The sequence below is a fragment of the Oncorhynchus tshawytscha genome, linkage group LG14, assembly GCF_018296145.1.
Source record: "Oncorhynchus tshawytscha isolate Ot180627B linkage group LG14, Otsh_v2.0, whole genome shotgun sequence".
Classification (NCBI taxonomy): Eukaryota; Metazoa; Chordata; class Actinopteri; order Salmoniformes; family Salmonidae; genus Oncorhynchus; species Oncorhynchus tshawytscha.
This window is the reverse complement of record NC_056442.1, coordinates 48,480,252-48,491,834: the sequence shown is the minus strand read 5'-3', so window position 1 is coordinate 48,491,834 and position 11,583 is coordinate 48,480,252. Positions and strand designations below refer to the sequence as shown.

The 11,583-nt window shown below is 41.7% G+C and overlaps 2 protein-coding genes across 2 annotated transcripts; both read left to right on the top strand.

Annotated features, from left to right (window-relative positions):
* The first annotated feature begins 524 nt into the window (after window positions 1-524).
* On the top strand, window positions 525-3,338 carry LOC112267468 (olfactory receptor 11H7-like). The gene is made up of 3 exons (XM_024445717.1): window positions 525-533; window positions 2,757-2,937; window positions 3,050-3,338. The coding sequence occupies exons 1-3, from the start codon at window positions 525-527 to the stop codon at window positions 3,220-3,222; spliced, it is 363 nt and encodes a 120-aa protein (XP_024301485.1). The 3' UTR covers window positions 3,223-3,338.
* A 2,049-nt stretch (window positions 3,339-5,387) lies between these two features.
* Window positions 5,388-6,708, top strand: LOC112267623 (olfactory receptor 1M1-like). The gene is given in 4 exon segments (XM_042296568.1): window positions 5,388-5,397; window positions 5,743-6,159; window positions 6,162-6,353; window positions 6,356-6,708. Coding segments are annotated over 4 exon segments (972 nt in total).
* Window positions 6,709-11,583: the final 4,875 nt, after the last annotated feature.

The window sequence follows — 11,583 nt, the reverse complement described above, 5'->3', positions numbered from 1 at the left end:
GCATGCATTTAATTTTACTTGCATTTAAGAGCAGTTGGAGGCCACGGAAGGAGAGTTGTATGGCATCGTCAGGAGGTTAGTTAACACAGTGTCCAAAGAAGGGCAGGAGGTATACAGAATGGTGTCGTCTGCGTAGAGGTGGATCAAAGAATCCCCAGCAGCAAGAGCGACATTTGATGTATACAGAGAAAAAGTTTGCCCGAGAATTGAACCCTATGGTACCCCCATAGAGAATGCCAGAGACAACAGGCGCTCCGAATTGACACACTGAACTCTATCAGAAAAGTAGTTGGTGAACCAGGCGAGGCAATCATTTGAGAAACCAAGGCTGTTGAGCCTGCCAATAAGAATGTTGTGATTGACAGAGTCAAAAGCCTTAGCCAGGTCAATGAATACAGCTGCACAGTAATGTCTCTTATCAATGGCAGTTATGATATCATTTAGGACCTTGAGTGTGGCTGAGGTGCACCCATGACCAGCTCTGAAACCAGATTGCATAGTGGAGAAGGTACATGGGATTGGAAATGGTTGAGGTAGAAACAAGGTAGAATTTTTAGGAACAGTGGGTTACCTGCCTGTTCAGGGGCAGAATGACAGATTTGTACCTTGTCAACTCAGGGATTTGAACTTTCAACCTTCCGGTTAATAGTCCAATGCTCTAACCACTAGGCTACCCTGCCGCCCCAAGAATAGATATAGGTCTGCAGCAGTTTGGGCCTAGAGTGTCTCTCCCTTTGAAGAGGGGGATGAACACCGCAGCCTTCCAATCTATGGGAATCTCAGACGATATGAAAGAGAGGTTGAACAGGCTAGTAATAGGGGTTCCAACAAGATTTTTGGGGACATTTGGGGAGCCTTTATACACAATTTTGAACAGAAATACAATGGTTCATTGTATCAGTCTAAAACGTTGCACATACACTGCCACCATCTAGTGGCCAAAATCTAAATTGCGCCATGGCTGGAATAATAAATGATGGCCTTTCTCTTGCATTTCAACGATGGTACAAAAAAATATGTTTTTTTCTTTGAATTATCTTTCACCAGATCTTATGTGTTGTATTCTCCTACATTCATTTCACATTTCCACAATCAATCATCAAAGTGTTTCCTTTCAAATGGTATTAAGAATATGCATATCCTTGCTTCAGGTTCTGAGCTCCAGGCAGTTACAGATGAAGTCGGAAGTTTACATACACCTTAGCCAAATACATTTAAACTCAGTTTTTCACAATTCCTGACATTTAATCCTAGTAAATATTCCGTCTTAGGTCAGTTAGGATCACCATTTTAGAATGTGAAATGTTATTTCGTTCATCAAATTCCCAGTGGGTCAGAAGTTTACATACACTCAATTAGTGTTTGGTAGCATTGCCTTTAACTTCATAAGGCTCCTTCTTTCTCCACTTCCTGTCTGACTGACGTGCCCAAAGTAAACTGCCTTTAACTCAGGCCCTGGAGCCAGGATATGCATATAATTGTTATCATTGGAAAGGAAACACTTAAGATTGTAAAAATGTTTTAAAAAATAATGTAGGAGACTATAACACAATAAACAATATAAATCCAAAGAATAACCAACAGGAATTATTATTTTTTAAGAGTCCATGCTCTTACAATGGAAAGTATAAGGAAATAATGATATCTACCTCCCAGGATGCAATTCCTATGGCTTCCACCTGGTGTCAGTAGTCTTTGATCAAGGTTTCAGGCTTGTTTCTCCCAAAACGAGTAAGAAATATGAGTTTTCGTACAAGGACACTGTTGCTTGACAGTAAGGTTTATTTTCTAATAGTGAATCTTGATGTAATTGAACATAAGCAGTGTCCTATTTCATTATCAACTGATCCCAAACAATTCTTTGCTTTGGAATTTGCAGTGTTGTCTAATGGTGAAACTTCTTTACCTGAACAACTATCAAACTAACTCTTATATAATCCTCAGCCTTAAGAAAAGGCATTAATTTCATTATGTTATCATGTAACTTCTGTCACTCTTCAATTTTTTTAAAGTTACACTATACACTGAGTATACACCCCCCTGCCCTCAGAACGGCCAGAATTCGTCGGGCTTGGACTCTACAAGGTGTCGAGGGTGTTCCACAGGGATGCTGGCCCATGTTGACTCCAATGTTTTCCACAGTTGTGTCAAGTTGGCTGTATGTCATTTGGGTGGTGGACCATTTTTGATTCACACGGCAAACTGTTGATTGTGAAAATCCCAGCAGCGTTGCAGTTCTTGACACAAACCGTTGCGCCTGGAACCTACTACCAAAGGCACTTAAGTCTTTTGGTCTTGCCCATTGACCCTCTGAATAGCACACATACACAATCCATGACTCCATTGTCTCAAGACTTAAAAATCCTTCTTTAACCTGTCTCCTCCACTTCATCTACACTGATTGAAGTTCATTTAACAAGTGACATCAATGAGGGATCATAGCTTTCCTCTGGATTCACCTGGTCAGTCTATGTCATGGAAAAAGCAGGTGTTCTTAATGTTTTGTATTGTGTCTGTGTGTCTGTGTGTCTGTCTGTGTGTCTGTGTGCCTGTGTGCATGTGAAACTACTGCATACAGATGTTTGACATGTTCATAATAATGTCATAACAACTATACAACTTAACAATCTGTTCCTTTAAGTTACACTGTGTCCAACTATATGCTATGTAAATATATACCAGTATGTGTTTTAGACAGTGCTTCGTGGATGCATGCTCTTAGATGAAAATCTCATTCCTCTCATGATGTTTTTCAGATGTTTTTTCAACCACTGGAGTTCAACGTGAGCCTGTTTTCAGATGTCCTGTTAGATGGACGGGAACTGGGTCTCAAGGAGATCTACACAGAGCTGGCCATCTTTCTTCTGTTGGTATACATCATGTTCGTCATCGGCAACAACATGATCGTCACTCTGGTGATCATCACTCCAAACTTCAGTGTGTATTTTCCTCTGTAATCTGTCTCTCACCAATTTTGTGATAACCACCAGTGTTCTACCTAAAATGATATCAGTGTGCTTGTGGAATGATGTGTCCATTTCATTTGCAGGTCGCTTCTTGCAGATGCATACCTATTTGACATTCCAAACTACAGAGGGATTTATCCTATGTGCTGTGACCTACGACTGCTATGTTGCTATCTGCAATCGTTTACGCCACAACAGCATCATGACAATCAAGGTGCATGTTCCTGGCCTCAACAACATGGGCTTCCAGCATTGACTGTCATTCTTGCATCAAAACTACCTTTCAGTAGTCATCAGATAATGTATTGGTTTTGTGATTATCCTCCGACTGTTACATTGTCAAGTTGGAAACAATATTTTTGATAGATTAGGTCCTCGCATGTGCTTTATTTGTGATGTATGTTCCATTCACTGTCATAATTTGGTCATATTGTAAAATCATCAAACAATTTGCAAAATTGCCACATCTGAAGGGCAGGAAAAAAGATTTCTCTACCTGCTCCTCTCATCTCATTGCTGTCATTACCTTCTACATTGATTATTCATGTGTCTACATCTGTGCTAAATCATATCATATTCATCTCAATGTCATCATCTTGATGTCTATTGTCAACTATGTTTTAACTCCTCTTGTGAATCCACTTGTTTACAGTTTCAGGAACAAAGGTTTCTGTCCTGAAACTCCTGTCTTCAATAAAGTTATTCCATAATGCACCATGTTTACATCTCATTATTATTGACCCTGAGGAACATACAGTGATGCCGAAACGTTGGTAAACACCCAATGAGTTGCTGGGAGTTTGTATATGGAGTGTGCGACTTCCTTTATTTTGATAGTTTATAGATGTTATTATTTAACAATGAATGGACAGGTCTGAATTGGAGAATATGATTCTGTTACTTAGACATGGTAAAAGTTTACTCCGCAAGGTAAAACCAATGTCTATACATTTCGGGTAAAACCAATGTCTCTACATTTCGGGTTGATATTGACTTAAGCTTTCAGATTTGAAAACTATCACACACATTTAAGCATAATTTGTACCGGCTCTCGTCGAAATAGTGGACCAAAGCGCAGCGTGGAAAGTGTTCATGATATTTATTTTAAAAAAACACTCAAACAAAATAACCAAAGTGAAAACGAAAGTGCACAGTTCTGTCAGGTACAGACACTAAACAGAAAACAAGATCCCACAAAACTCAAATGGAAAATGACAACTTATATATGATCCCCAATCAGAGACAACGACAGACAGCTGCCTGATTGGGAACCACACTCGGCCAAATCAAAGAAATAGAAAACAGACTTTCCCACCCGAGTCACACCCTGACCTAACCAAACATAGAGAATAATAAGGATCTCTAAGGTCAGGGCTTGACATCATTTAAAAGGACATGTGACTTTCCCACCCGAGTCACACCCTGACCTAACCAAACATAGAGAATAATAAGGATCTCTAAGGTCAGGGCTTGACATCATTTAAAAGGACATGTCCAACTCCCTGCTGGCAACACAACTGTTTGTTTTATATCAACGTTTGCAGTTAATATCTAACTAGCCAATGGAGTTTGTTGAACATTTATCAACGCATATAGACATTTTAGAGGATCAAAATGAAGTGTTGGACATAATTAATCAGAAACTATGTGCTCCAGTCATAAGGGAAAGGAGGATACCTAGTCAGTTGTACAACTGAATGCATTCAGCTGAAATGTGTTTCCTGCATTTAACCCAAACCCCTCTCAATCAGGGGCGGCAGGGTAGCCTAGTGGTTAGAGCGTTGGACTAGTAACTGGAAGGTTGCAAGTTCAAACCCCTGAGCTGATAAGGTAAAAATCTGTTGTTCTGCACCTGAACAGGCTGTTGTTCCTAGGCTGTCATTGAATTTGTTCTTAACTGACTTGCATAGTTAAATAAAGGTCAAATAAAAAAATCAGAGGCATACATAATAATGCACCATGGGAAGGGTGGCATAGAATAGTCTTTAAAAAACATTTTTTTTTAGCTCTGCTCTCATCTGCCACGAATGCCATGCACGTTTTACCAATCAATGCATGCTTGGGCGTTATTAGGCCTACTGTTGTGTGAAACCCTGATTGGCTGGAATAATCCCAGGAAACCAACTATGTTCTGAACTAGGAGAGAGCTTGCATTCAGAGGAGGTGTGTGGAAGCCCCTGTGAACTGCAGGACGGCCATATAATCGACAGGACAACAGAAACACAACACTTGGTCTCGAGATCAAGTCCACATAATGACCTGTACATTGAGATAAACTAGTCAGTCATATTGTCAACCCACTATCAGGTGTTTGATCTTTTCCAATTTCTTCTGTGAATGAAGTCTTCTTAAGTTAATTATTTTTTGCAAACTGTATTAAGCCGCATTGTTTTGTGTACAGTACACAGACGGTAAGTGTTAATGTATGGTGGTAGGCATTTCAAACCATTGCTGTTGTTGGGCTAATTCAATACCAGATTCATCAATTCATCATTTGCATCAATGGCTATTCAAAATGTTTTATTTTTAAATGTAGTTCATACTATAGAGATTCATTATTCATGTTTGTATGTCTTTTTTTGTGTCTGTTCACAGAAATAGTCAAAATAATATGAAAATCTGGCGTGTGAACAACATAAATGCCCTGAATACAGCTTTCAAAATGTAGAAAGTAAGTGTCTCATACAAAATAAGAACTATTTCTGTCTTTCTCAAGCAAATGCTGATATTGTGCACCTTAGTGCCCCTTAGTAAAATTATCTTCCTTGACCTCCAGAAGACTCTTGCCTTCAAGCCAACGTGACAGTTGTGACTGAATTCCTCTTCATTGGGGTTGAGAGCGGGCTGAAAAACGTCTACCTAGAGCTGGCCATCTTCCTATTGGTGGTCTACCTGATGATCCTGATTGGGAAGCTCATCATACTTACCCTGGTGGCGACAGACCCCAAGCTGCAGTCAGCCATGTACATGTTCCTCAGCCATCTGTCCCTCGTAGACATTGTGATATCGACCAGTGTTCTGCCTAAGATGATAGCAGTGAGTTTGTGGAATGACGTAACGATCTCGTACTCAGCGTGTTTCCTCCAGTTGTATGTGTATTTGTCATTTCAAACCGTCGAGAGCATGCTGCTGTGTGTCATGGCCTATGACCGCTATGTCGCCATCTGCAATCCCTTACGTTACAGCAGCATTATCTTAAGAGACTGTGCGGTCTGTTGACTACAGCGGCATGGGCATCTGGACTCAGTTTACCTGTCTTCTGTGTAGTTTTCGCAGCACAATTGCGCATCTGTAGCATCAAAATACATTTTTGGTTCTGTGATCTTCCTCCTGTAGTTTCACTGTCCTGTTCGGACACAACCTTTTTGATCGACGTGGCTCCTGTGTGTGCTTAGCGATCTATTTCCCGTTCACTGTCATTATTTGGTCCTACTTCAGAATCCTTGTAGCCGTCTGCAAGATTGCATCTTCAGAGGGCCGTATGAAAGCCTTCTCTACCTGCTCCGCACATCTCACTGTCGTCCTCCCCTTCTACTTCGCTCACTCCTGCGTCTACATCAGTGCCACATCTGAAAACATTCACTGTAAAGTTATAATCTTGATATGTATTGTTAACTGCTTCCTGACTCCTGTTATAAATCCCATCATCTATAGTTTAAGAAACAAAGAGATAACGGCTGCGCTGAGAAGGCTCTGTTCTGGTAAGGGCGACTCTGATGGTGTACAACAGGGACACGTTTGAACCGTTGTGGGGATAAACAGTCAATTACAATATTCAGCTATACAAAATGCAGTAATTTGCCAGGAGACTTGCTGGATGTCTGAGCAGATCTAATTAAATATTTCTCTGTGGAGAGAGGTGAGATCAGTAAGGAATACAAATTGGCACAACAAAGCAACGCATATGACGTACAGTTCAGGATCTGCACATACTGTTCAATCCACCATAAACTGACAATAAAGACTGGTTTACATAACAGCTAATAATTAAAGTGATCATCTTTGTTTCTCTTAACAATAGCATGTGCATGTTAAAGTTGAATTGTCATTTTTACTATATCAAACATACACTAAATTATGGTATAATGAGTTATTGTCAGTGCTTAATTCCAGCCGAATCCTGCCAGAACAGGATCCGGTACCTCTCCGTTTTGGACTGTTTTGTACCTATTTGGCCGGATCCGGTACCTCTCATGGCATGAAAAATAATTGGCACTTTTTTCAATGTAAAAATTACAATAAATGCGGTCAAAGTTCATTCAAATTGTATCTTCGTAAATTATCCTGTCCCAAAACAAATGCTATGTGAAATAGTACATTTTCATCCCGGGCCTAATATTCTAAGAGTAGTTTTGGGTCGGGCGGGTCAGGGTTTGTGGTTTGCGCAACATTGTAGCCGATGTGTGAGACCAACGCTTGGCCGTGCCTACGTGAGAAGCGCACCTCTGTCTCTCACATAACTAAATTTGAGTAACTTTCTATGGTCTCTCTCCATCTCTGCTCTGATAGACATGAGCCTGCAACTCTCATCTCTCATGCACTTTATACATTTTTCCTGATAGAACCATTGCCATGCGGATGGTTCTGAAGGAACCGCAGCACCCCCGATAAATACATTTGCCAAAATGAAATCATTCAGAATAGCCTACTACACCATGAGAATGCCTATAATCTAGCCACCAAGGATCAATAGCTTTTTAATTTGTTAAAAATAGCCTAGCTGTGGATTGTAGCCCAGTAATAACGAATAACCTACAGTAGGGAACGCGAGGCATATCTGTCCGTGAAAAAACAGCATGCAGACAAAACCGTTTTTTCGCAATATTTCAAAAACAGTCAAGGGGAAGCACAGGTTGGAAAGCAATTGGCTCCTGCCGAAAAGTGAACACTATGCTGCTGTAGGCTACCAAAATATTTGATCAACATCGAAATATTGTTTTACCAAAGAGAGAGAGCGAAGCTTTTGGCATGAGCGCATCATTGGTTCAGTCAGTGAAACTGGAAAGCATTTTTAGGAATATCCTAGGCAAAGGCTTTTGATGGATTCAAGACAAGGTCGTTTTCACTGATCTCATATTCTCAGTTTGTCAGTGTCAAAGATTCTGTCAGTCATGCAAAATTACGTAGAATTGCATGAAATACGTTTATAAAAGGCCACATTTTTTCCCCAGATCCTAGGCCACAAATAATTTCCCCAATGTGTGCAACTGTTGTAAGTGCCTCTACTCTACTGCTCTACGTCACTACGCACATGCGATAGTATGCATGCTATGCTTTATTATAAAGGCGATTGGTTTTTCTTATTCGTTCTTGTACCTTAGAACTCCCCATGTCGCTCTCACTTTTTGTCCTGGAACCTTCCGGTTTACAAATTAAGCACTGGATATTGTGATGCTGTAACTGATTATTTAAGTGTTTTTAAATGTCACAAACATAATTGATTTTCATTGTGTTATTAAATGTTGATAAATTAACCCAAAAAGCTTAAATCAACTATTACTGTTTTATCATCCCTGAATGGGAATCTAAGGTGTTGCAATTCCCATGTTCACTTTTAAATGAATGTTAGAAACTACAAATAATGATCTAACACACACCACATGTAGAGATGTAGGATCTTAATTTGATCAACCTTTTGCAGGAGAACTGCAGGAAATTTCAAACGTGTAGTATATGTGAGGTTTAAAAAGGCTTCTTTAGTTTGCAATTTCCACTTCAAACAATTAAATGAAATGAATGAAGTCTGGATGAAATCCTTGTGTTCAGATTAGGCCTTAGTGTGTAAAAAGGTATGAGGTGAAAAGTGGAAACTGATCACTACAAACATATTGCACATGTAGCCTGTTCTCTCATTTTGGTTATCCTCAATAAGTGTAAAACCGAAAACATTTTGATACACCATTTCAGGTAATACTTCCTTCACTTCAACATGTTTTCTCCTGTTTCGTACCTAATGAACACAGCCCAGGTCTGAAGTTAGATGGCTTTCCCCATGATGAGCAGGCTCATGGAAAACACCATGATGAAAAAGATCCACATAAAGAATCGGTCCAACACCTTCGCCACCTTCTTCCACTCCCCAGTCCTTTTTGCTGTGGCCCTCGTATTTCTGTAACAGTTGGCAATGTACTCAATATTTGGGAGGAGCTGCTGGTGCTGACAGGTGAACTGGGTCTTACACACCTCCTCTCTCCCTGTACTCTCTCCTACTCCCCCATTCTGGCTCCTCCTGGCTGCGGCCAGCCCTGGCGAGTCCCTACAGTCCATGCTCATGAACATGCCGTTTCTCCAGGCACTGTAGTGGTTGGTGGGGTTCCTCCCCATGGAGCATGGGACTCATCAACTGATCTTCTGTCTCCTCAATTGCCGTCTTGACCTCTTTCCACCTTCAGAATCAAGTCCTCTTGGACCGTTTGTCCGTTCATGGTGCAGGACCAACCAGGCATTACCAGCAGGACCAACCAGGCATGAGTAGCAGGACCAACCAGGCATTACCAGCAGGACCAACCAGGCATTACCAGCAGGACGAACCAGGCATTACCAGCAGGACCAATCAGGCATGACCAGCAGGACCAACCAGGCATGACTAGCAGGACCAACCAGGCATAACCAGGACAAACCAGGCATTACCAGCAGGACAAACCAGGCATTACCAGCAGGACCAACCAGGCATTACCAGCAGGACCAACCAGGCATTACCAGCAGGACCAACCAGGCATAACCAGCAGGACCAACCAGGCATGACTAGCAGGACCAACCAGGCATTACCAGCAGGACCAACCAGGCATTACTAGCAGGACCAACCAGGCATGACTAGCAGGACCAACCAGGCATTACCAGCAGGACCAACCAGGCATGACTAGCAGGGCCAACCAGGCATGACTCAGGACCAACCAGGCATGACTAGCAGGACAAACCAGGCATGACTAGCAGGACCAACCAGGCATAACTAACAGGACCAACCAAGCATGACTAGCAGGACCAACCAGGCATGACTAGCAGGACCAACCAGGCATAACTAACAGGACCAACCAAGCATGACTAGCAGGACCAACCAGGCATTACCAGCAGGACCAACCAGGCATTACCAGCAGGACCAACCAGGCATGACTAGCAGGACCAACCAGGCATGACTAGCAGGACTAGCAGAACTAGCAGGACCAACCAGGCATGACTAGCAGGACTAGCAGAACTAGCAGGACCAACCAGGCATGACTAGCAGGACAAACCAGGCATGACTAGCAGGACTAGCAGAACTAGCAGGACTAGCAGAACTAACCAGGCATGACTAGCAGGACTAGCAGAACTAACCAGGCATGACTAGCAGGACTAGCAGAACTAACCAGGCATGACTAGCAGGACTAGCAGAACTAGCAGGACTAGCAGAACTAGCAGAACTAGCAGGACTAGCAGAACTAGCAGGACTAGCAGAACTAGCAGGACTAGCAGAACTAGCAGAACTAGCAGGACTAGCAGAACTAACCAGGCATGACTAGCAGAACTAGCAGAACTAGCAGAACTAGCAGGACTAGCCAAAGACACAAGGAAATCAATGGAAGAAGAGTGGACCGGTTATGAAAAGAGATAGCTCTTTTAAGGGTTGACTCCACTTTGTTTCTGCATTTTATAACCTTGATGTTTTATTGTCACGAAGGTGCAGTGAAATGTGTTGTTTTTCAGGCTCAGCAACAATTGTACAGCACTAGTGGAGCAGATTTGTGTTAAGTGCTTTGCTCAAGGGCACATCGACAGATGTTTCACCTTTTCGGATCGGGTATTCAAACTAGCGACCTTTCAGTTATTGGCTGAATACTCTAACCGCTAGGCTACCTGCCGCCAGTTACTTCCCAGATTTCCAGTACAGTACAGTACAGTGTTTAAAAAGCAGAAAACGACCAGAACACTCCCATGAATAAATGTCTTCAAGGAGTGTTCAGCTTGTGCCTTCACACTGACAACAACGTTGATGTGTGGAATGGATTGTGGGAGCAACAGAGCTCTCTGATGAACCCAATACCAGTCCGACCTACTTGTTATAAAAGACAATATCAGGTCTCCATATATAACGACTGGGTATACGGATGGCATCAAGTCCATCATAATCATCTTTACTCCAGGTGAGGTATGAGTCTACCCACACCTGTCGTATCCACAAATATGCTGTCAAGATCTGGTTACGTTCATCCTGCAATAGAGGGAACATGGTGAACAATGGCTTCATTTCACTAGTTATTAACTTAGCACTTAGAATATGACGTCTATTTCAAATGCCAAATGTGATTGTATGAGGTTTTTTTCAGATATTTTTGGGAATCTCTTTATTATTGTTGTATTGCTGAAATAGCCATAGTTTAAACTTAAGAAAGCTGTTACCATGTCAATGATCTGTGAGAGGGTGATCTGCAGGATCACATTGAGGATGTTTTCTGTTTCCTCTACTGGTCTCAGGTCACTGGTGTAGTTAGTAAACAAATCATTCAGCAGCTTCTGGGCATACTTCCCATGAGCACTCCAACAGGCTAGGACAGGGCATAGAGAACAGTATCTGCTAAATGACTAAAATGACTAGTATGTCATTTAAAAATGTATGAGAAAGAACATCATTCTCACCTAAAAA